This window comes from Oncorhynchus masou, chromosome 6 (genome assembly GCF_036934945.1).
Source record: "Oncorhynchus masou masou isolate Uvic2021 chromosome 6, UVic_Omas_1.1, whole genome shotgun sequence".
NCBI classification, from domain to species: domain Eukaryota; kingdom Metazoa; phylum Chordata; class Actinopteri; order Salmoniformes; family Salmonidae; genus Oncorhynchus; species Oncorhynchus masou.
This window is the reverse complement of record NC_088217.1, coordinates 18196596-18223374: the sequence shown is the minus strand read 5'-3', so window position 1 is coordinate 18223374 and position 26779 is coordinate 18196596. Positions and strand designations below refer to the sequence as shown.

The 26779-nt window shown below is 44.6% G+C and overlaps 1 protein-coding gene across 2 annotated transcripts in view; it reads right to left on the bottom strand.

The window, feature by feature from the left end:
• The window catches only part of LOC135541445 (plexin-A1-like), a 402887-nt gene that overhangs the window by 81429 nt on the left and 294679 nt on the right, over window positions 1-26779 (bottom strand). For both annotated transcript variants that reach the window (XM_064967699.1, XM_064967700.1), the window contains exons 13-15: window positions 11023-11174; window positions 7767-7890; window positions 7492-7628 (exon numbers count right to left, since the gene is read on the bottom strand). In XM_064967699.1, the coding sequence (XP_064823771.1) occupies window positions 7492-7628; window positions 7767-7890; window positions 11023-11174 (413 nt within the window). The remainder of the gene's footprint in view (window positions 1-7491; window positions 7629-7766; window positions 7891-11022; window positions 11175-26779) is intronic.

Genomic DNA, 26779 nt, shown 5'->3' with positions numbered 1-26779 from the left:
GTGTGTTCAGGCTGTATGTGTGTGTGTATTTACATTTTATCAAGGATCCTCAACAGTTCCTGCCAAGGCAGCAGCTACTCTTCCTGGAGTCCAGCAACATTAAGGCAGTTATATACAATTTAAAAAGTGATATGACATTACATTTCATAACACTTTTCACAACACATTGTGTTCCCTTAGGCGACCACTCTACTACCACATACCTACAATACAAAATCCATGTGTACGTGTGTGTAGAGTGCGTGTTTTATCATGTGAATGTATGTGGTAGCGCTTGTCAGCGTATGCATGTATCTGTACCTGTGTGTGTGTCTCTTCACAGTCCCCGCTGTTCCATAAGGTGTATTTGTATCTGTTTTTTAAATCTGATTCTACTGCTTGCATCAGTTACCTGTCGTTCTGCCCCTGAACAGGCAGTTAACCCGCTGTTCCTCGGCCGTCATTGAAAATAAGAATTTGTTCTTAACTGACTTGCCTAGTTAAATAAAGGTAAAAAAATAAAAAATAAATAAAAAACCTGATGTGGAATAGAGTTCCATGTAGCCATGGCTCTATGTAGTACTGTGCGCCTCCCGTAGTCTGTTCTTGACTTGGGGATTGTGAAGAGACATTTTGTGGCATGTCTTGTGGGGTGTGCAACTGAACAATAGTCTCCGTGCGACAAAACTAGGGCTTGTAGGACCTTCCTTGTTGATAGTGTTGTTAAAAAGGCATAGCAGCACTTATTATGGACAGACTTCTCCCCATTGCATCTACAGTTCTATAAACATGTTTTGACCATGACAGTATACAATCCAGGGTTACTCCAAGCAGCTTAGTCACCTCAACTTACTCAATTTCCACATTATTAATTGCAATATTTAGTTGAGGTTTAGGGTTTAGTGAATCATTTGTCCCAAATACAGTGCTTTTATTTTTTATTTTTTACATTTGATTTAGGAATAGCTTATTCCTTGCCACCCATTCTGAAGTGAATTGCAGCTCTTTGTTAAGTGTTGCAGTGATTTAACCTGCTGTAATAGCTGACGTGTATAGTCATTTGCATTTGCATACATAGACTTTACTCAGTCAGTGGCATGTCATTAGTAAAAAGTTAAAAAGGTGCCTAGACAGCTGCCCTGGGGAATTCCTGATTCTACCTGGATTATGTTGGAGAGGCTTCCATTAAAGAACACCCTCTGTGTTTTGTAAGACAGGTAACTCTTTGCCCACAATAAAGCAGGGGGTGTAAAGCCATAACACACGATGTTCTATCTGCAGACTATGATCGATAATGTCAAAAGCCACACTGAAGTCTAACAAAATGGTTCCCACAATCTTTTTATCAACAATTTCTCTCAGCCAATCATCAGTCATGATTGTGCCCTGCTTGTTGAATGTCCTTCCCAATAAGCATGCAGATAGTTGGTTGTCAATTTGTTTACAGTAAAATAGCATTGTATCCTGTCCAACATTTTTACCAAGCGTTTACTAAGGGTTAGTATAAGGATGATTAGTTGGCTATTTGAGACTGTAAAGGGGGCTTTTACTATTCTTTGTTAACCACATTACTTTTCCTTCCCTCCAGGCCTGAGGGCACACACTTTCTAGTAGGCTTAGATTTTTAATTTAAAAAAATATATATTTCACCTTTATTTAACCAGGTAGGCCAGTTGAGAACACGTTCTCATTTACAACTGCGACCTGGCCAAGATAAAGCAAAGCAGTGCTACAAAAATCAGCACAGAAGTTAGTACACATGGGATAAACAAAAGTACAGTCAATAACACAATAGAAAAATTGATATACAGTGTTTGCAAATGGAGTAAGTGGGTAAGGCAATAAATAGGCCATAGTAGCAAAATAATTATAATTTAGCAAATTAACACTGACGTGATAGGTGTGCAGATGATGATGTGTAAGTAGAAATACTGGTGTGCAAAAAAGCAAAAAAGTAAATAAAAACAAAATGGGGATGAGGTAGGTAGTTGGGTGGGCTATTTACAGATGGACTATGTACAGCTGCAGCGAACGGTAAGCTGCTCAGATAGCTGATGCTTAAAGTCACTGAGGGAGATATAAGTCTCCAACTTCAACGATTTTGCAATTCGTTCCAGTCACTGGCAGCAGAGAACTGGAAGGAAAGGCAGCTAAATGAGGTTTTGGCTTCGGGGATGACCAGTGAGATATACCTGCTGGAGCGCGTGCTACGGGTGGGTGTTGCTATGGTGACCAGTGAGCTGAGATAAGGCAGAGCATTACCTAGCAAAGACTTATAGATGACCTGGAGCCAGTGGGTCTGGCGCAGAATATGTAGCGAGGGCCAGCCGACGAGAGCATAAAGGTCACAGTGGTGGGTGGTATATTGGGCTTTGGTGAAAAAATGGATGGCACTGTGATAGACAGCATCCAGTTTGCTGAGTAGAGTGTTGGAGGCTATTATTATTTCATAATTTAATCAGTTATACATGGATGTGTAGTGTCAACATTTGTTGCTTGCATGTTACAATGAAAAAAATAATTATCAGTGAGTTTTGTCAGTGGGCACTGTAATGAATGAGCAATCTGATATAATGAACGATGGAGCTGAGTTTACCTTCTTGTCCAAAATTTAATTTAAGGTGCTCCAAAGCTTTTTACAATCATTCTTTATATAATTTATCTTTCTTTCTTAGTATGGTTTCTTCTTCTTTTTATTCAGTTCATCACATGATTTTTCAATTTGTAGTATGCTTGCCAATCGGTTGTGCAGCCAAACTTATTTGCCATTCCTTTTGCCTCATCCCTCTCAACCATACAATGTTTTAATTTCTCATCAATCCACAGGGATTTAACAGTTTTTAATGGGTGCATGCTTATTAGTAACTGGAATAAGCAATTTCATAAATATATCAAGTGCAGAGTCTGGTTGCTCCTCATTACACACCACAGAGCAACAAATATTCTTTACATCAACAACATAGGAATCACTACAAAACGTATTGCATGACCTCTTATACACTATATTAGGCTTTGGTATTCCTAGATATGGCTACTATATTGTGGTTACTACATCCGATGGATTTGGATACTGCTTTAAATAAACATTTCTGCAGCCTTAGTAAATACGTGATCAATACATGTTGATGATTTAATTGCTGTGCTGTTTGTCACTACCCTGGCAGGTTGACTGATAATCTGAACAAGGTTGCAGGCACTGGTTACAGTTTGAATCTGTGGGCAGCTTAATGAAAGCCAGCCAATAATTAAATCACCCAGAATATATCTCTCTGTTGAGATCACATACATTATCAAGCATTTCACACATGTTATCCAGATACTGAGTGTTAGCACATGGTGGTAAATAGCAGCTTCAGGTGAGGTAGATGAACCTGTAGCCATATTTCTTCAACAGTGTGTGTGATGAGTCACAGACTTTCCAGTCTCACAACAATTATTTTGTACATAAATCCCATCTATTGTGGACCAGAAACAGAGAGAAGGAGAGAGAGGAAAGAGGACAAAAACACATTAGTGAGACAGCAGCAGCTGAGGGGAAACTAAGTGGAAGGGAAAATAAGCTAGGGTGCATTTCTGCGAGCACATCCCGCTGTCTCGTAACAAGCAATTTAAACGCCCCGTCTTCCAGCGCATGGCTGAAAGGTGTACGGGGAAGAAGGGAAGGAAAATAAGAAAAAGAAAAGCGCCTTTTCCACGTTTTGTTGCCCGGGCAACAACTTTCATAACACTTGCCGGTGAAACCCGCGGTGTGCCGTACATAAACTGCTCAAAAAAATAAAGGGAACACTAACATAACACATCCTAGATCTGAATGAATGAAATATTCTTATTAAATACTTTTTTCTTTACATAGTTGAATGTGCTGACAACAAAATCACGCAAAAAGTATCAATGGAAATCAAATGTATTAACCCATGGAGGTCTGGATTTGGAGTCACATTCAAAATTAAAGTGGAACACCACACTACAGGCTGATCCAACTTTGATGTAATGTCCTTAAAACAAGTCAAAATGAGGCTCAGTAGTGTGTGTGGCCTCCACGTGCCTGTATGACCTCCCTACAACGCCTGGGCATGCTCCTGATGAGGTGGCGGATGGTCTCCTCTGGGATCTCCTCCCAGACCTGGACTAAAGCATCCGCCAACTCCTGGACAGTTTGTGGTGCAACGTGGCGTTGGTGGATGGAGCGAGACATGATGTCCCAGATGTGCTCAATTGGATTCAGGTCTGGGGAACGGTTGGGCCAGGCCATAGCATCAATGCCTTCCTCTTGCAGGAACTGCTGATACACTCCAGCCACATGAGGACTAGCATTGTCTTGCATTAGGAGGAACCCAGGGCCAACCGCACTAGCATATGGTCTCACAAGGGGTCTGAGGATCTCATCTCGGTACATAATGACAGTCAGGCTACCTCTGGCGAGCACATGGAGGGCTGTGCGGCCCCCCCAAAGAAATGCCACCCCACACACACCATGAATGACCCACCGCCAAACCGGTCATGCTGGAGGATGTTGCAGGCAGCAGAACGTTCTCCACAGCGTCTCCAGACTGTCACATCTGTCACATGTGCTCAGTGTGAACCTGCTTTCATCTGTGAAGTGCACAGGGCGCCAGTGGCGAATTTGCCAATCTTGGTGTTCCTGGCAAATGCCAAACGTCCTGCACGGTGTTGGGCTGTAAGCACAACCCCCACCTGTGGACGTCGGGCCCTCATACCACCCTCATGGCGTCTGTTCCTGACCGTTTGAGCAGACACATGCACATTTGTGGTCTGCTGGAGGTCATTTTGCAGGGCTCTGGCAGTGCTCCTCCTTGCACAAAGGTGGAGGTAGCGGTCCTGCTGATGGGCTGTTGCCCTCCTACGGCCTCCTCCACGTCTCCTGATGTACTGGCCTGTCTCCTGGTAGCGCCTCCATGCTCTGGACACTACGCTGACAGACACAGCAAACCTTCTTGCCACAGCTCGCATTGATGTGCCATCCTGGATGAGCTGCACTACCTGAGCCACTTGTATGGGTTGTAGACTCCATCTCATGCTACCACTAGAGTGAACGCACCACCAGCATTCAATAGTGACCAAAACATCAGCCAGGAAGCATAGGACCTGAGAAGTGGTCTGTGGTCACCACCGGGAGAACCACTCCTTTATTGGGGGTGTCTTGCTAATTGCCTATAATTTCCACCTGTTGTCTATTCCATTTGCACAACAGCATGTGAAATGTATTTTCAATCAGTGTTGCTTCCTAAGTGGACAGTTTGATTTCACAGAAGTGTGATTGACTTGGAGTTACATTGTGTTGATTAAGTGTTCCCTTTATTTTTTTGAGCATTGTATGTGAGCATTTGACAAGGTTGTTGTAGGCCGGCACAAAATAATGTGAGAAGAGAGGGCCAGAAATAGAGAAAGAGAGAGAGACGGAGAGAAATTGGAAGAAAGGGGTTGCAGAGGGAGTGGCTGAATGATGAGGGTAAATGCACTTTGATTAAGGCGGCCATGTTGAGGCCGTCTGAGACAAAGAAAATACATTAGGGCGTAAGGAACACGTGGAAAGGTCAGGTCACTTTTCAAATCCATTATTTTAGGGACAAAGAACATCACTATGCTAGAGAGGGTCTGAAAGGACAATGCTATGTATGTTCTGTTCCAATATCAAAAGTCTAGTGCGGGGGTCACCAACCTTTTCGAGCATGAGAGCTACTTGAAAAAAATCAAACTTGTCTCGGGCTACTATTTTTTTCATAGCTTTTGAATCGGCACATTCTTCTCTTCTCCTTTACCCTGCAACTCTTCCCCTGGTCCTTGGTGTACAAGAGATGTGTTTTCTGTTAACATACCTGGTAAAATAATGGTTAATAAACTACAAAGGTAGCCCCATAAAATGATATTTCCCTGAATTCTGATTTCTGTTTTATTTTTCCTGGTTTGGGATTTTTCCCCCCCATTTTTTACTAGCAATATTACAATTATTCATAGATAAACAATGAAAATGGATGTTCTGAGTCTATGTCAATGCTTAAAACACACATCAATAATATTTTTGAGGTCTGAAATATATATTTGAATATAATTCCCCTTTAATTGAGCAGCTAGCAAGTGATGTATCGTGATGTTTCTGCTGTTAGGCCTACTGCGGCAACACATGTCATAACAAAGTCTGCAAAACAACTGCCACCCAATTGATACAAATAATCATTATATAGTTCTGTCAGGTAAGCCTACTTTGCAGTTAACATTTAATTTAGAAGGTTGTCCGTCTACCCGCAAGACAGTTATCATTAGCATTGCTAACTGGCTACATACAGAGTGATAGATAAACGCTCGGAGCAATATTCCTGCAATTTAATTGGCAGATATTGTGTTACGTTTGGCTTTTTACCAGGGATAATGTCAATGTGGATTTAATTGAACTAGACAAAGTGGCAGCAAACCTCCCAGTGGGCATCCACCTTGATTTCACCTATCCTGTTTTTTCAGATTAGTGCAGATGAAGGAGATTAGGGGAGGAAGCTACCTTTGACTATTGAGAGGAGCCCTGGTGTGACTGTAGCACAACAGATGACTAACCCTCACCCTGTCATATTATATTATCACCATCCATTTGTATCGCTAGTATTTGGAATTCTATACTATACCAAATACAGCAGCTGTCTTTTCAGGGCTAGTCAAGGTTTTAGCTCAACATGTTTCCCCATATCAACAGATGTCATTGCAGCATGCATATATTCCCCTTGTATATACCGTGTCACATATGGCTGTCTATATACCACCCACCAATCATGTCGATAGTGCTTACATTCAATCTAAAGCTAATTCTTCCAAGAAACTACAGTCTGCGTTGCAAGATCAATGTATGGGCATTTCCAGGGTCTTTAAAGGGGGGCTGAACTGGCTGATTTTGCATGAGTTTTCCTCTTCCTCATTAAGAAATGCGACTAAGAAGATAAAATGAGTGTCTTGTGGGGTGGTTTGATGTGGGCTGTGAACCTTTGATTGTCTTCTCCCATGTTCTTCTCTCATTCAGTTTTCATTCTTTTCGTCCCCAACCCTCTTCTTAGACAAAGCATTCTCCTCTCTGTGAGGTTCTGACCATCTGATAATATGTTCATTTGAGGCTTTATATGAGTGCACGGAACCCTGCAAGTTCACGGTGTGTGTGTGTTTCACCATGACGGACTATGAAGGCAGAGATTGCTCGCTGCAGGAGAACAGACTCCCTGTGTATCGTGTTTTCTCACCTTATCAAGCTCGTAACATGTAGCGCAACGGGCAAACATGATTACTATAGAGAGTATTTGAAACCCTAATTCTAGGGTTGCTCTTCAATGGAGGGTTAACCATAGAACGTTGGTCATGCCCGTAGCAGATAGTCATTCTCAAAATAAACGCAGTTAGTGTGACCACTTACAACAGTTAACTTATAGAGATATCGATACAGCACTAAACACATTAATGTTATCAATAATAAACAATATCCCAAAGACAAGATGAGTGGGCGATGTGAGAGTTTACCTCTCGAAGCGGCAGGGATGGAGGCCGACCTTGACCGCCACAGCGCTGCCAGCATTGAGGTGGCTCCCCTCAATGGTGATGCGAGTTCCCCCCGAGAGGGGGCCCTTGGAGGGCTGTACCCGTGTGAAATAGGGAGACTGGGGAAGAGGAACACACCAAGAGAAGACGTCAGATATAGGAATTCATTTGTTCTGGGATCAACTGTTGTTTTTCAATTGATGAAAGAACACAACCTTACAGAAGGACATTTCAACACAGGTATGATGAGAGCTTACCACAAAAGTGAAGACCTTGGGTGAGACGACTTTGTAGTCGGTGTGTGTGCAGTCCCTCACACATACTTCCACGTGAGCCTCCTGCACACGGTAACCTGTCGCATCAGCCAGCTTACACACGATCCTGAGACAGAGACAGAGAGAGAGAGAGAGAGACAGCGAGAGAGAGAGAGAGAGAGAGAGAGAGACAGCGAGAGAGAGAGAGAGAGAGAGAGAGAGAGAGAGAGAGAGACAGAGAGACAGAGAGAGAGACAGAGAGAGAGAGAGAGAGAGAGAGAGACAGAGAGAGAGAGACAGCGAGAGAGAGAGAGAGAGAGAGAGACACATTTAATCATAGCCATTGACATATCCATAGCATTAGTCCAAGGATCACCAAGCCATAGAATGTGGCAATAGCCCTGCATATATCCATAGCCATGCCCTGTGTGATGATGACATCCACTGGTACCTACAGAGGTACGATAGGAGAGGTTCAATGTGTCTCTGTTAGAGGTCGACCGATTATGATTTTTCAAAGCCGATACCGATTATTGGAGGACCAAAAAAAGCAGAACAATTACAACAATATTGAATGAACACTTATTTTAACTTTATATAATACATCAATAAAATCAATTTAGCCTCAAGTAAATAATGAAACATGTTCAATTTGGTTTAAATAATGCGAAAGTTTTGGAGAAGAAGGTATAAATTTAATATGTGCTATGTTAAGAAAGCTAACGTTTCAGTTCCTCGCTCAGAACATGAGAGCTGGTGGTTCCTTTTAACGTGAGTCTTCAATATTCAATAAGTTTTAGGTTGTAGTTATTATAGGAATTATAGGACTATTTCCCCCTATACCATTTGTATTTCATTAACCTTTGACTATTGGATGTTCTTATAGGCACTTTAGTATTGCCAGTGTAACTGTATAGGTTCTGTCCCTCTCCTCGGGCCTCCCTGGGCTTGAACCAGCGACAACAGCAACCATCGAAGCAGCGTTACCCATGCAGAGCAAGGGGAACAACCACTCCAAGGCTCAGAGCGAGTGACGTCTGAAACGCTATTAGTGCGCACTAACTAGCTAGCCATTTCACTTCGGTTACACCAGCCTCATCTCGGGAGTTGATAGGCTTGAAGTCATAAACAGCGCAGTGCTTGACGCACAACAAAGAGCTGCTGGCAAAATGCACGAAAGTGCTGTTTGAATGAATGTTTAAGCGCCTGCTTCTGCCTACCACTGCTCAGTCAGATACTTAGATACTTGTATGCTTGTATGCTCAGTCAGATTATATGCAACGTAGGACACGCTAGATAATATCTAGTAATATCATCAACCATGTGTAGATTGTTTTTTAGAAGATAAGTTTAATGCTAGCTAGCAACTTACCTTGGCTTACTGCATTCTCGTAACAGGCAGTCTCCTTGTGGAGTGCAACAAGATAGAGGCATGTCGTTACAAATACCGATTTCCGATTGTTATGAAAACTTGAAATCGGCCCTAATTAATCGGCCATTCTGATTAATCAGTCGACCTCTAGTCTCTATGAGTGTATTAGAGGAGATCATAACCCCATAAGCCTTGTGTTTGGCCTTGGGCGGGGCGGCTTGCCAAATGAAAATTCATTTTAGAAATGATTCAGGCAGAGGACGAGAGTCTGAGGTGTTGGGCACCGCGGGCGAGAACACACACAGACATGTGCTAGCATGTGTGTAATCAGCACGGACACACCACACACAGAGGATTGAGCACACACATACATGGATGCATGCATGCATACACACACAAACACCCATGCACACAGAGCCCTCATGTTTTACCCTCCTCAGACACTCTGGACTGTTAATTAGCCACATAAAATGAGACCGGGAGAGAGAGAAGGAGAAAAGAGAGCTGGATTTAAGTGAGAGGGGGGTGATTAATTGAACAAGCTCGTTTCCTTCCCATCTCTCTACTGCCCCCCCCCTCACTCCCTCCATCTCTTTATCCGCCTGCCATGAGTTATTAACTCCGTTGCTTTTGTCCTCGCTGTAGGTGGCCACGGCAACCGCTCTCCATCGCCGTGGCGATGACGTCCGCGTTCCGATGCAATTATTTGTTTGGTCTCACACAGGCAGGGACAACGATTAGAGTGAGGAGAGTTTTTAGGAGATGATTGTGTAAATTTAGCCATTTTCACTGGCATCATCACAGTGATGATAAGAGGAATATCAGGTTGACAAATTGGAACCAAATAACAGAAGGAGAGACAGAATGATATAATGTATGTGAGTGTGAGAAAATAATCTGACGATGTACAGATATATTATTATGTGTGTATACTCTATTTGCATGTGCTGTATGCACACAACTTACTGTCGGAGGACATGTGTGTTTGCACGTGTGTTTGCGCATCTACTCCTTTGTGAGAGCGTGTGGGCTGAGCTTGACCAGACCTGAATCCGTGACGACCTTCTCCAATCTCCACACTGCACATGCCAGTTAACCCTAACCTTTGTGCTCATTGCTCCTCCGTTACGGATCTGACAAGTTCACAGAGATGACACGAGCAGTCACTTCCGAGTCGCTCCATACGGGGAAAATGCCTTTAAATCAGCCTGACTGGTTTAAAGCCCCACTGCCGCCAAGTGTTTGCCATCATGGCAACGTGCCCTACTTGTAACCGAAAAGACGGGGGTCAAGCGTTAGCCCCTCATGTTTGGAGGTGACAGTAGGGTTGAATCAAACACAAGTATCCTTGAAACATCTATCTTCATATACAGTAGGGTCCAAATATGTTTAAGTACAGCAAATAAAGCAAATCATAAATATCCATCCACTTTTATGATTGTAGGATATTTGTCAGTACCGATGACAGTGATGCAAAGTGTTTTTGTTTGTTGGCGGACCTTGTGGTGCTTGGGGAAATGCAGCTTTCCTTAGTCATTTACGCTTCTAAACACTAAGGTCCTTCATATAAGCATCATACACTCTCACCGTGAGTCAGTGAGAGTTAATGAAGTCAGCGTGATTTGAATACAGTTGAAAAGGTGGTCGTGCATGATCTGTATCATCTCTTAGTGAGCCAGACAAGTATTCTAGGATGCCAGGAAGTAAGAGACTAGGGCATTTGTGGACTGAGACAAAGAGATGAAAGAGAAGAAAGTGAGATGGGTAGATAGAAAATAGGGCTAGCAGTTGGAGGGAGGGGAGACATGCATACTGACAGAGAGATAAAGAGATGGAATAAGGCATCAAAACAGAGGAAGGAGTACAAAGAGACTAATAGTCACTGACTGTTCAGCGCTGATGTACTCTGCCTCCACGGGGGTGCAGGCCACCTTGCCGATGCGGACCCCTGTCTGGATGTCCTTGAACTGCAGACCCAGGTTCTCCCCCGTGATGGTCAGCATGGTTCCACCCTGTCTGGGACCCGTCTCTGGAGACAACTGGAGAGGAGTGAGGACAGACCTGAGTTTCTAGTTTTAATTTCACCCGCACAAATACAGTGAAATGAATTTATTGCAAACTCCAAATCCAACAATGCAGTAACCAATATCAATATAACACTAAAAATAACAAGGCAGAACAAAAGCACACAATAAATAAAAATAAGAAGAACAAGCTATATACAGGGTCAGTTCCAATACCATATTTACAATGTGCAGAGATACTGGAGTGATGGAGGTAGACATGTGTTGGGCTAAGGTGACTCGGCATCATGATGCATGATAAATAGAGTGGCTACAGTGTATATGATGATTGTGTTTTGAGTGCGTGTGTGGCGAGGCAGTATAAATTGAGACGCCATCGGAGTCGGTGCAGCCAGCTGGTTTCTCCAAGCATCGCGCCGACAGAAACAAACATCTTTCTGGTAGAGGGGCGGGGGCGTATGCCTTATGGCTAACGAGACGTGGTGTGATCACAGAAACATACAGGAACTCAAATCCTTCTGTTCACCTGATTTAGAATTCCTCACAATCAAATGTCGACCGCATTATCTACCAAGAGAATTCTCTTCGATTATAATCACTGCCGTATATATTCCCCCCCTAGCAGACACATCGATGGCTCTGAACGAACTTTATTTGACTCTTTGCAAACTGGAATCCATACATCCTGAGGCTACATTCATTGTAGCTGGGGATTTTAACAAGGCTAATCTGAAAACAAGACTCCCTAAATTGTACCAGCATATCGATTGCGCAACCAGGGCTGGCAAAACCTTGGATCATTGTTATTCTAACTTCCGTGATGCATAAAAGGCCCTGCCCCGCCCTCCTTTCGGAAAAGCTGACCACGACTGATTTGGTGTGCGAGTTCATTAGAACGTGCGTTGAAGATGTCGTTCCCATAGCAACAATTAAAACATTCCCAAACCAGAAACCGTGGATTGATGGAAGCATTCGCATGAAACTGAAAGCGCTAACCACTGCTTTTAATCAGGGCAAGGTGACTGGAAATCCACATCGATGGAACAGTAGTGGAGAGGGTAGTGGAGAGGGTAGTAAGTTTTAAGTTCCTCGGCATACACATCACAGACAAACTGAATTGCTCCACCCACACAGACAGCATCGTGAAGAAGGCGCATCAGCGCCTCTTCAACCTCAGGAGGCTGAAGAAATTCAGCTTGTCACCAAAAGCACTCACAAACTTCTACAGATGCACAATCGAGAGCATCCTGGCGGGCTGTATCACCGCCTGGTACGGCAACTGCTCCGCCCACAACCGTAAGGCTCTCCAGAGGGTAGTGAGGTCAGCACAACGCATCACCGGGGCAAACTACCTGCCCTCCAGGACACCTACACCACCCGATGTTACAGGAAGGCCATAAAGATCATCAAGGACAACAACCACTCGAGCCACTGCCTGTTCACCCCACTATCATCCAGAAGGCGAGGTCAGTACAGGTGCATCAAAGCTGGGACCGAGAGACTGAAAAACAGCTTCTATCTCAAGGCCATCAGACTGTTAAACAGCAACCACTAACAGTGAGTGGCTGCTGCCAACACACTGACTCAACTCCAGCCACTTTAATACTGGGAATTGATGTTTACATACCCTACATTATTCATCTCATATGTATACGTATATACTGTACTCTATATCATCTACTGCATCTTTATATAATACATGTATCACTAGCCACTTTAACTATGCCACTTTGTTTACATACTCATCTCATATGTATATACTGTACTCGATACCATCTACTGTATCTTGCCTATGCTGCTCTGTACCATCACTCATTCATATATCTTTATGTACATATTCTTTATCCCCTTACACTTGTGTGTATAAGACAGTAGTTTTGGAATGGTAAGTTAGATTACTTGTTGGTTATTACTGCATTGTCGGAACTAGAAGCACAAGCATTTTGCTACACTCGCATTAACATCTGCTAACCATGTGTATGTGACAAATAAAATTTGATTTGATTTGAGTGTGTTGGCGTGTCAGTGTGCAGGAGTGTGTAGAGTCCTGTGAGTGTGCATAAAGACTATAAATATAAATAAAATACAAGGGTCAACTCAGATAGCCATTCTGTTAGAAGCTGTTCAGGAGCATGTTGGTGTCAGGCTTGATGCACCTGTACTGCTTACCGTGTGAAATCAGAGAGAACAGTCTATGTCTATTACTGTTATAAACTAGTAGTATTATCATTATAGGACTCAAACCTAGGTATGTATGAATGCCATGCCAAAAAAAGCACCATTGCATTGACATTGACATGATATTGGATTCAAAAGGTTAATTTCCAAAGTCGTGAACTCGCCCATCCAACATATTGCCACAGATGCATGTTTATGTTGGTCATGTTCACACACTGTTCGCAGCTCCCACAAATGAGCTTTACTTTTAGCAGTGATTTTTAACACAGCATTGTTAATACAGCCCTCCACCCAAATAGCCCCTTTATCAAAACACCAGCTGACCAGTCTTTCAAGTCTCACTATTCATCTCCTTAATGCTATTAGAAGGAGTTCAGGTTATGACCCATTTGTTTAGTGAATGATCCTGAGGGTGCTGTAGAGGTGCTCACGGTAATGGCTGGCCACAGCTGCCCTGTACTAATCAGAGGACTATTTATCTGGACCTGTACAGACAATGGCCCCGTCTGTATCATTCATCTAGCATGATTAAGACCTGCGTTAATTAGATTAATGCTGAGGGTAACATCCATTTGTCTGACCCACCCACCCTGGTTATTCACTGTTATTCGCTCACCCCCTCTACAACTGCTGGTCGTTGAGGTAACATTTTGACCCCCGGCGGGACAAAGTCAGTGTGTGTGTGTGTGTGTGTGTGTGTGTGTGTGTGTGTGTGTGTGTGTGTGTGTGTGTGTGTGTGTGTGTGTGTGTGTGTACACACACATGAGGTGAGCACTCTCACAAGCATTCGTGTCCTTCGCTCTCTCAATCCACATAGACATGCATGGAGACAGACAGACCTTTACACATGCATGTGTGCACGTGTACAAGCACACACACACACACACACACACACACACACCTCCCCGTATTGGAGCTTAGCAGGTCACACTAACATTATTAGAATAAAGCAGCCAAATTCAACTGGCGGGCCAATTCCAAACTCAGAGAAGGGTCAATCTGGACTGGACAACATCACATTTTGTTATATAAAAGTCCAATTATTTTTTGGACAGCATAAAAAAATATCTACCTGGCACAGCGGTCTCTAACTCAGCAACGTCTTTTTATCACGCTCTCTCAAAGCAACGCCCACCTCTACTAGTGCCCTGTCTAATCCAATTGCGTGGTTATATGCAAATACAAGAGGCCGCATCTCACCCAATCGTGTCAATCCAAATATCCTCTGTGGAACCTTGGGACAAGCAGGCAGAAATATTTGACAGCGGTTCAACTGTTATCACAGACAGGTGCTAAGTTACCAGTATCTTTGTTAATATGGCTTCTTAAAAAAGAATAAAAGTTGACCCTGAAAACCATATATTCAAAGACAGTGGACAGCATAGACAAACAGTATTGATTCATTCTCTCCACAACCAGCACAAAACCAATGTGCCTGATATGCAGCGAGTCAGCAGCTCCTGTGAAAAGTGCCAATGTTAAGCGCCATGATGACACCAGGCATAGTACATTTGATCAGACGTATCCCCTGAACACGGAGGTGAGAAAAAACAAGATAACCCAACTCAAATCCCAATATGAGAGTTCCACCAAAGTCAAATACAATTTTATTTGTCACATGCGCCGAATACAACCTTACAGTGAAATGCTTACTTACAAGCTCTTAACTAACAACGCAGTTTTAAGAACCCCCCCCCCCAAAAAAAAAGTAAGAGATAAGAATAACAAATAATTAAAGAGCAGCAGTAAATAACAATAGCGGGGCTATACAGGGGGTACCGGTACAGGGTCAATGCAATGCAAATAGTCTGGGTAGCCATTTGAATAGCTGTTCAGGAATCTTATGGCTTTGGGGTAGAAGCTATTTAGGAGCCGCTTGGACCTAAACTTGGCGCTCCGGTATCGCTTGCCGTGCGGTAGCAGAGAGAACAGTCTATGACTAGGGTGGCTGGAGTCTGCCAATTTTTAGGGCCTTCCTCTGACACCACCTGGAATAGAGGTCCTGGATGGCAGGAAGCTTGGCCCCAGTGATGTACTGGGCCATACACACTACCCTCTGTAGTGCCTTGCGGTCGGAGGCCGAGAAGTTGCCAAACCAGGCAGTGGTGCAACCCGTCAGTCAGTATGTTCGATGGTGCAGCTATAAAACCTTTTGAGGATCTGAGGACCCATGCCAGATCTTTTCACTCTTTTGAGGGGGAGTAGGTTTTGTCGTGCCCCCTTCATGACTGTCTTGGTGTGCTTGGACCATATTAGTTTGTTGGTGATGTGGACGCCAAGGAACTTGAAGCTCAAAAAGTCCTTGTCAATTCTCTGACAACCCAACAAAGTGCAATGGAGTGTTCATTGAGGAAAGCTTGGGTTTGGGAAAACACACACAAAAAACAACAACATTTAAAGACGCTGAGATGGTTAAAGGATGCATGTGTGAAATTGCCGACACTTTGCTTGAAAGTAAACAAAAAGATGAGCTCAGGGAAATGATCAACCAGATCCCACTGTCAGATTCCACAGCAATGAGGACAACTGGAAAATTAGCTGAAGATAATAGGTCGCCTAGTGGTTAGAGCGTTGGACTAGTAACCGAAAAGGTTGCAAGAATGAATCCCCGAGCTGACAAGGTCAAATCCGTCGTTCTGCCCCTGAACAGGCGTTTAACCCACTGTTCCTAGGCCGTCATTGAAAATAAGAATGTTCTTAACTGACTTGCCTAGTTAAATAATGGTAAAATAAAATAAATGTAACTTCATGAATCAACAGATAACACTGATAATGCACAGCTTCTGGTGTTTTCATTTATTTCACTTTATTTTAACCAGGTAGGCAAGTTGAGAACAAGTCCTCATTTGCGACCTGGCCAAGGTAAAGCAAAGCAGTTCGACAAATACAACAACACAGAGTTACACATGGAATAAACAAACATACAATCAATAATAAAGTAGGAAAATCTATATGTGAGGAGCTATTGGTCTTTACAATAGCTGCTCTCAATTGCCAAAGTTCAAAGCATCGGCAGGAGACAAAGTATAACTTCTCTCATTGATGCAAGGCCCAGAGTGACTTATTTAAGCAATAAGGTCAGAGGTGGTGTGGTATATGACCAATATACCACAGCTAAGGGCTGTTCTGATGCAAATCAAATTACGACCAGGAATACGCACGATGCAACTCGGAGTGCTAGGACACAGCCTTAAGCCATGGTATACTGGCCATATATCACAACCCCCTAAGGAGCCTTATTGATATTATAAACTGGTTACCAACCTAATTAGAGCAGAAAAACTAAATGTTTGGTCATATCCGTGATATACGGTCTGACATACCATGGCTTTCAGCCAATCAGAATTCAGGGCTCTCTGTCCATCTCACGTCTGCCGTCACTCTCTTCCTCCCACCCTCCTGCTTCGTCTTCCGCCCTCCTGCTTTGTCTCCCTCGTCTCCGTTTCTCCCGCCCTCCGTCTCCGCCCTCCCCGTTTCTCCCGCCCTACGTCTCTCCGCCCTACGTCTCTACCGCCCTACGTCTCTACCGCCCTACGTCTCTCCCGCCCTCCGTCTCTCCCGCCCTCCGTCTCCCCCGCCCTCCGTCTCCCCCGCCCTCCGTCTCCCCGCCCTCCGTCTCTCCCGCCCTCCGCCTCTCCCGCCCTCCGTCTCTCCCGCCCGCTCCGCCTCCCCCGTTTCCCGCCCTCCCCGCCCTGTCTCCCCGCCCGCCTGTCTCTCCCGCCCGCCGTCTCTCCCGCCCTCCGTCTCCCGCCCCCGTCTTTTGTCCCGTCTCCCGCCCCGTTTCCCCTCCGTCTCCCGCCCTCCGTCTCTCCCGCCCTCTGTCTCTCCCGCCCTCTGTCTCCCGCCCTCCGTCTCCCGCCCTCCGTCTCCCGCCCTCCGTCTCCCGCCCTCCGTCTCCCGCCCTCCGTCTCAGTCTCCCGCCCTCCGTCTCCCGCCCTCTCCGTCTCCCGCCCTCCGTCTCCCGCCCTCCCGTCTCCCGCCCTCCGTCTCCCCGCCCTGTCTCCCACCCTGTCTCCCGCCCTCCGTCTCCCGCCCTTCGTCTCAGTCTCCCGAGCTCCGTCTCCCCGCCCTCCGCTCTCTCCCTCTCCCCCTCTCCATCAATCTACATCCTACTGTGTAGTCCATCCATCTCCCACCCTGAATGCTAGAGGCTAGTCTCAGTTTCCCTGCCAGTGTTTTAAAATAGTCTCCACAGTGGTGGCCAGTGGTGTAAAAACGTGTCTCCCACGCAAATAACATTGGTATGTCGTCTCCCAAATAACATTGCCCATTGGTATGCGTCACGGCAAATAACGTGGCGTCTCAGTCTCCCATTGGTATGCTTAACAAATAGCGGTATACGGCACGTCAAATAACTCCCAAATAACGCCCTCTCGCTCTGTCTCCCTCTCTCCCCCTCTCTACATCAATCTACATCAATCTACTGTGTAGTCCATCCATCTAAATGTACTTTGTAGAACAGAACTCATGAATGCTAGAGGCTATCAAATAACATTGGTACTAACAGTTTATCAAATAACATTGGGACCTGTTTTTCAAATAACGTGGCACATTATCGTGTTTTAATCAAATAACATTGGTATAGTGGTATAAAAAACATTGGTATGGGTCACGGCAAATAACATTGGTATGTAAAAATAACGTGTATTGTATTATCGAATAACCTGGGTATGGGTCACGTGTATTATCAAATAACATTGGTATGCGTCACGTGTATTATCAAATAACATTGGTATGGGTCACGTGTATTATCAAATAACATTGGTATGCGTCACGTGTATTATCAAATAACGTGGCTATGCGTCACTTGTATTATTGAATAACCTGGGTATGGGTCACGTGTATTAACAAATAACATTGGTATGGGTCACGTGTATTATCAAATAACATTGGTATGGGCACGTGTATTATCAAATAACATTGGTATGGGTCACGTGTATTATCAAATAACATTGGTATGCGGCACGTGTATTATCAAATAACATTGGTATGCGGCACGTGTATTATCAAATAACATTGGTATGGGTCACGTGTATTAGCAAACGTACAAAGCAGAAAATGATGAAGACGAAAAAAAAGACCATGCAAAACACTATGCTTATTCGTCACACATTAGTTATCTATCCACAGAGAGGGGGCAGAGAGTAAGAGAGAAAGAAAGAGCGATAGAGAGGAAAAGAGAAAAAGAGGAGAAAACAGAGAAGAGAGAGAAAGAAAAAGAAAGAAAAGGAGAGATTGCATTTTGACTGTGCCATGCTCTTTATGTGGGGCCTATTGTTGTCACTGTGTGCAGTGGGTCTGGTCTGGAGATAACATCTGGTAAGAAAGACTGAGAGGAGATGAACACAGTGGAGCTGGTCGAGGGCCTTATCATCAAAATGAAAGGGAACATCTACAATGGAGAGAGAATATATTCAGATCTGGAGAGGGGGATAGAGGGGGGTGAAATGACCTCTGAGTTACTTTTGCAGACAAAGAAGAAGGTGTGTGTGTGTGTGTGTGTGTGTCATGTGAATTAGAATATATCTAGTTATAACAGTGGGATGATGAAGTCATAAGATATGGTCATATAAAAGCATTTGCGCCATTGAGTCTAAAGAGTTGGACATATTCAGTCATATGAATTTATGTATGAATTCATACCTGGCATACATAATGCATATTTTACATGAAGTAATACGATGGGATCTACTTGAAAAGTAAGAAAATGATGGTTTTGGTCAAAAGAACTAGACATTAACTGCAATATCAGACAGAGATGAACTATTCTGGAAACAACCCTACAGAGTCTATATAACAGTGGAGTGTTGCAAACTAATCATGGTCGATTTAGAAACAATTCACTGAGAAACACAAGCTAAGGTCAACTGAAGAATGTTCAGTTTGTAACAGTGCTGCTTGTAACACTGCTGCTACTCTGCAATTGCATCCTTGAATACAAAAAAAGGAATAATGTTGCAGTTAATATCAAAATGCAAGATGGAGGTCCTTTGTCACACTGGTGGTTGTTTTTCAGTGCTGTAACACGGGTGGTATGTTCAGCACTGTAGCCTGGGTGGTGTAGTCAGTGCTGTAACCTGGGTGGTCAGGTCAGTGCTGTAACCTGGGTGGTGTGGTCAGTGCTGTAACATGGGTGGTTGAGTCAGTACGTAACATGGGTGGTGTAGTCAGTCAGTACTGTACCTGGGTGGTCGAGTCAGTGCTGTAACCTGGGTGGTGTGGTCAGTGCTCTAACCTGGGTGGTGTGGTCAGTGCTGTAACCTGGGTGGTGTGGTCAGTGCTGTAACCTGGGTGGTGTGGTCAGTGCTGTAACCTGGGTGGTGTGGTCAGTGCTGTAACCTGGGTGGTGTGGTCAGTGCTGTAACCTGGGTGGTCAGGTCAGTGCTGTAACCTGGGTGGTGTGGTCAGTGCTGTAACCTGGGTGGTGTGGTCAGTGATGTAACCTGGGTGGTGTGGTCAGTGCTGTAACCTGGGTGGTGTGGTCAGTGCTGTAACATGGGTGGTGTGGTCAGTGCTGTAACCTGGGTGGTCAGGTGCTGTAACCTGGGTGTGGTCAGTGTGCTGTAACCTGGGTGGTCAGGTCAGTGCTGTAACCTGGGTGGTCAGGTCAGTGCTGTAACCTGGGTGGTGTAGTCAGTGCTGTAACATGGGTGGTGTTGTCAGTGCTGTAACCTGGGTGGTGTTGTCAGTACGTAACATGGGTGGTGTTGTCAGTACGTAACATGGGTGGTGTTGTCAGTACGTAACCTGGGTGGAGTAGTCAGTGCTGTAACCTGGGTGGTGTGGTCAGTGCTGTAACCTGGGTGGTCAGGTCAGTGCTGTAACCTGGGGGTGGTGTGCAGTGCTGTAACATGGGTGGTGTGGTCAGTGCTGTAACCTGGATTGAGTAGTCAGTGCTGTAATCTGGGTGGAGTAGTCAGTGCTGTAACTTGGGTGGAGTAGTCAGTGCTATAACCTGAGTGGTGTAGTCAGTGCTGTAACCTTGGTGGTGTGGTCAGTGCTGTAACCTGGGTGGTGTGGTGCATCGCTGTAAGATGGGTGGTGTGGTGCAGTGCTGTAACCTGGGTGGTGTGGTCAGTGCTGTAACCTGGGTGGTGTGGTCAGTGCTGTAACCTGGGTGGTGTCGTCAGTACTGTAACATGGGTGGTGTAGTCAGTAATGTGAGATGGGTGGTGTAGTCAGTACTGTAACATGGGTGGTGTAGTCAGTACTGTAACATGGGTGGTGTAGTCAGTACTGTGACATGGGTGGTGTAGTCAGTACTGTGACATGGGTGGTGTAGTCAGTACTGTGACATGGGTGGTGTAGTCAGTACTGTGACATGGGTGGTGTGGTCAGTGCTGTAACCTGGGTGCTGTAGTCAGTACTGTAACATGGGTGCTGTGGAGTAGTCAGTGCTGTAACATGTGGTGTGTCACTGTAACATGGGTGGTGTGTAACATGGGTGGTCAGTCAGTACTGTGACATGGGTGGTGTAGTCAGTACTGTAACATGGGTGGTGTAGTCAGTACTGTAACATGGGTGGTGAAGTCAGTGATGTAACCTGGGTGATGTGGTCAGTGATATAGCCATGTTCGGTTGCTCAGTGTTGTAACCTGGGTGATGTGGTCAGTGCTGTAACATGGGTGGTGTGGTACATCGCTGTAGCTATGTCGATGCACTATGAAAGGGCTATATATATATATATATATATGAGAGACAGAGAGAGAGCGAGAGAGGTGAGGAGAGAGAGACGGAGAAATAGAGTGCTTAAGCCACCATTTCCAGAAATAGAACATTTTGCAGCTTAACAACACATAGGGGAGGGCATAGCAAGGAAATAAATAGCCTTCTACAACGACCAATTCCAACGGAGAAAGAACACAGACACACGGGTTGGGGTCCATATGACTCATGAAGTGGAGAATTTAAATTGAATTAAATTAGAATTTCAACAACCTTTTTTTTCACCTTTATTTAACCAGGTAGGCTAGTTGAGAACAAGTTCTCATTTGCAACTGCGACCTGGCCAAGATAAACCATAGCAGTGTGAACAGACAACACAGAGTTACACATGGAGTGAACAATTAACAAGTCAATAATACAGTAGAAAAAAGGAGAGTCTATATACATTGTGTGCAAAAGGCATGAGGAGGTAGGCGAATAATTACAATTTTGCAGATTAACACTGGAGTGATAAATGAAGTGATAAATGATCAGATGGTCTTGTACAGGTAGAGATATTGGTGTGCAAAAGAGCAGAAAATAAAATAAATAAAAACAGTATGGGGATGAGGTAAGTAAAAATGGGTGGGCTATTTACTGATAGACTATGTACAGCTGCAGCGATCGGTTAGCTGCTCAGATAGCAGATGTTTGAAGTTGGTGAGGGAGATAAAAGTCTCCAACTTCAGCGATTTTTGCAATTCGTTCCAGTCACAGGCAGCAGAGAACTGGAACGAAAGGCGGCGAAATGAGGTGTTGGCTTTAGGGATAATCAGTGAGATACACCTGCTGGAGCGCGTGCTACGGGTGGGTGTTGCCATCGTGACCAGTGAACTGAGATAAGGCGAGCTTTACCTAGCATGGACTTGTAGATGACCTGGGCCAGCCGACTAGAGCATACAGGTCGCAGTGGTGGGTGGTATAAGGTGCTTTAGTGACAAAACGGATGGCACTGTGATAAACTGCATCCAGTGGGCTGAGTAGAGTGTTGGAAGCAATTTTGTAGATGACATCGCCGAAGTCGAGGATCGGTAGGATAGTCACTTTTACTAGGGTAAGTTTGGCGGCGTGAGTGAAGGAGGCTTTGTTGCGGAATACAAAGCCGACTCTTGATTTGATTTTCGATTGGAGATGTTTGATATGAGTCTGGAAGGAGAGTTTACAGTCTAGCCAGACACCTAGGTACAGTACCTTGCGGAAGTATTCGGCCCCCTTGAACTTTGCGACCCTTTGCCACATTTCAGGCTTCAAACATAAATATATAAAACTGTATTTTTTTGTGAAGAATCAACAACAAGTGGGACACAATCATAAAGTGGAACGACATTTATTGGATATTTCAAACTTTTTTAACAAATCAAAAACTGAAAAATTGGGCGTGCAAAAATATTCAGCCCCCTTAAGTTAATACTTTGTAGCGCCACCTTTTGCTGCGATTACAGCTGTAAGTCGCTTGGGGAATGTCTCTATCAGTTTTGCACATCGAGAGACTGAATTTTTTCCCATTCCTCCTTGCAAAACAGCTCGAGCTCAGTGAGGTTGGATGGAGAGCATTTGTGAACAGCAGTTTTCAGTTCTTTCCACAGATTCTCGATTGGATTCAGGTCTGGACTTTGACTTGGCCATTTTAACACCTGGATATGTTTATTTTTTAACCATTCCATTGTAGATTTTGCTTTATGTTTTGGATCATTGTCTTGTTGGAAGTCCCAGTCTCAGGTCTTTTGCAGACTCCATCAGGTTTTCTTCCAGAATGGTCCTGTATTTGGCTCCATCCAGCTTCCCATCTAGTTTAACCATCTTCCCTGTCCCTGCTGAAGAAAAGCAGGCCCAAACCATGATGCTGCCAACACCATGTTTGACAGTGGGGATGGTGTGGTCAGGGTGATGAGCTGTGTTGCTTTTACACCAAACATAACGTTTTGCATTGTTGCCAAAAAGTTCAATTTTGGTTTCATCTGACCAGAGCACCTTCTTCCACATGTTTGGTGTGTCTCCCATGTGGCTTGTGGCAAACTTTAAACAACACTTTTTATGGATATCTTTAAGAAATGGCTTTCTTCTTGCCACTCTTCCATAAAGGCCAGATTTGTGCAATATACGACTGATTGTTGTCCTATGGACAGAGTCTCCCACCTCAGCTGTAGATCTCTGCAGTTCATCCAGAGTGATCATGGGCCTCTTGGCTGCATCTCTGATCAGTCTTCTCCTTGTATGAGCTGAAAGTTTAGAGGGATGGCCAGGTCTTGGTAGATTTGCAGTGGTCTGATACTCCTTCCATTTCAATATTATCGCTTGCACAGTGCTCCTTGAGATGTTTGAAGCTTGGGAAATCTTTTTGTATCCGAATCCGGCTTTAAACTTCTTCACAACAGTATCTCGGACCTGCCTGGTGTGTTCCTTGTTCTTCATGATGCTCTCTGCGCTTTTAACGGACCTCTGAGACTATCACAGTGCAGGTGCATTTATACGGAGACTTGATTACACACAGGTGGATTGTATTTATCATCATTAGCCATTTAGGTCAACATTGGATCATTCAGAGATCCTCACTGAACTTCTGGAGAGAGTTTGCTGCACTGAAAGTAAAGGGGCTGAATAATTTTGCACGCCCAATTTTTCAGTTTTTGATTTGTTAAAAAAGTTTGAAATATCCAATAAATGTCGTTCCACATCATGATTGTGTCCCACTTGTTGTTGATTCTTCACAAAAAAATACAGTTTATATCTTTATGTTTGAAGCCTGAAATGTGGCAAAAGGTCGCAAAGTTCAAGGGGGCCGAATACTTTCGCAAGGCACTGTACTTATAGATGTCCACATATTCAAGGTCAGAACCATCCAGGGTGGTGATGCTGGTCAGGCGTGCGGGTGCAGGCAGCGAACGGTTGAAAAGCATGTTAGCGATTAAGAGCAGTTGGAGGCCACGGAAGGAGTGTTGTATGGCATTGAAGCTCGTTTGGAGGTTAGATAGCACAGTGTCCAAGGACGGGCCGGAAGTATATAGAATGGTGTCGTCTGCGTAGAGGTGGATCAGGGAAACGCCCGCAGCAAGAGCAACATCGTTGATATATACAGAGAAAAGAGTCGGCCCGAGAATTGAACCCTGTGGCACCCCCATAGAGACTCCCAGAGGACCGGAGAGCATGCCCTCCGATTTGACACACTGAGCTCTGTCTGCAAAGTAGTTGGTGAACCAGGCAAGGCAGTCATCAGAAAAACCGAGGCTACTGAGTCTGCCGATAAGAATATGGTGATTGACAGAGTCGAAAGCCTTGGCAAGGTCGATGAAGACGGCTGCACAGTACTGTCTTTTATCGATGGCGGTTATGATATCGTTTAGTACCTTGAGCGTGGCTGAGGTGCACCCGTGACCGGCTCGGAAACCAGATTGCACAGCGGAGAAGGTACGGTGGGATTCGAGATGGTCAGTGACCTGTTTGTTGACTTGGCTTTCGAAGACCTTAGATAGGCAGGGCAAGATGGATATAGGTCTGTAACAGTTTGGATCCAGGGTGTCTCCCCCTTTGAAGAGGGGGATGACTGCGGCAGCATTCCAATCCTTGGGGATCTCAGACGATATGAAAGAGAGGTTGAACAGGCTGGTAATAGGGGTTGCGACAATGGCTGCGGATAGTTTCAGAAATAGATTGTCAAGCCCAGCTGATTTGTACGGGTCCAGGTTTTGCAGCTCTTTCAGAACATCTGCTATCTGGATTTGGGTAAAGGAGAACCTGGAGAGGCTTGGGCGAGTAGCTGCGGGGGGGGGGAGCTGTTGGCCGAGGTTGGAGTAGCCAGGCGGAAGACATGGCCAGCCGTTGAGAAATGCTTGTTGAAGTTTTCGATAATCATGGGTTTATCGGTGGTGACCGTGTTACCTAGCCTCAGTGCAGTGGGCAGCTGGGAGGAGGTGCTTTTTTTCTCCATGGACTTCACAGTGTCCCAAAACTTTTTGGAGTTGGAGCTACAGGATGCAAACTTCTGCCTGAAGAAGCTGGCCTTAGCTTTCCTGACTGACTGCGTGTATTGGTTCCTGACTTCCCTGAACAGTTGCATATGGCGGGGACTATTCGATGCTATTGCAGTCCGCCGCAGGATGTTTTTGTGCTGGTCGAGGGCAGTCAGGTCTGGTGTGAACCAAGGGCTATATCTGTTCTTAGTTCTGCATTTTTTGAACGGAGCATGCTTATCTAAAATGGTGAGGAAGTTACTTTTAAAGAATGACCAGGCATCCTCAACTGACGGGATGAGGTCAATGTCCTTCCAGGATACCTGGGCCAGGTCGATTAGAAAGGCCTGCTCACAGAAGTGTTTGAGGGAGCGTTTGACAGTGATGAGGGGTGGTCGTTTGACTGCGGCTCCGTAGCAGATACAGGCAATGAGGCAGTGATCGCTGAGATCCTGGTTGAAGACAGCGGAGGTGTATTTGGAGGGCCAGTTGGTCAGGATGACATCTATGAGGATGCCCTTGTTTACAGATTTAGGGTTGTACCTGATGGGTTCCTTGATGATTTGTGTGAGATTGAGGGCATCTAGCTTAGATTGTAGGACTTTAAATTATGGAATTGGAATTAGACTGTTTGGATTGGAATTCAATATTTGCAAATTTGCAAATTTCCCAGTTAATGAAATGTATGCTTTAAGTACAAAGATATTGACTGCAGGATGTGTTGAATAATTTCAACTTGTGATATGATCAGCCTGAGAGGATTGAAATCAAAAGTGGAAATGTTGGTGATAATAATGGTCATATAATTCTTGGAATTTACCTAACATTTGAATTGAGAGGAATTTAATCATCTTTGAATTCAAAGACTGACCTAGAAATTGAATTCAATGGAATTTACAGGGAGAGGAATATACAGGGTGTCCTGTGTGAATTTAAGTATGCTCTGTCTAATTCTCTCTTTCTTTTTATTTCTCTCTCTTGGAGGACCTGAGCCCGAGGACCATGCCTCAGGACTACCTGGCATGATGACTCCTTGCTTTCCCCAGTCTACCTGGCCGTGCTGCTGCTCCAGTTTCAACTGTTCTGCCTGTGGCTATGGAACCCTGACCTGTTCATCGGACGTGCTACCTGTCCCAGATCTGCTGTTTTCAACTCTCTAGAGACAGCAGGGTGCGGTAGAGATACTCTGAATGATCGGCTATGAAAAGCCAATTGACATTTACTCCTGACGTGCTGACCTGTTGCACCCTCGACAACTACTGTGATTATTATTATTTGACCCTGCTGGTCATCTATGAACATTTGAACATCTTGGCCATGTTCTGTTATAATCTCCACCCGGCACAGCCAGAAGAGGACTGGCCACCCTTCATAGCCTGGTTCCTCTCTAGGTTTCTTCCTAGGTTCCGGCCTTTCTAGGGAGTTTTTCCTAGCCACCGTGCTTCTACACCTGCATTGCTTGCTGTTTGGGGTTTTAGGCTGGGTTTCTGTACAGAACTTTGAGATATCAGGTGATGTAAGAAGGGCTATATAAATACATTTGATTTGATTGAATTAGAATTGCATTTGTGGGGTTAACCCCAACCTTGACACACACAAAGGGTCTGTGTGTGTGTGTTGTTTTTTGGGGAAATGTATTTAAGGGAGTCAGCTGTTTTTGTTTGTGAATGTAAGATTAGTTAATCTAGCGATTGATGTCGGATACAAACCCTAAAAAATGGAGAGTGAAAACATCACTTCCCATTATGAGAGAAACACACACACACACACACACACACACACACAGAGAGA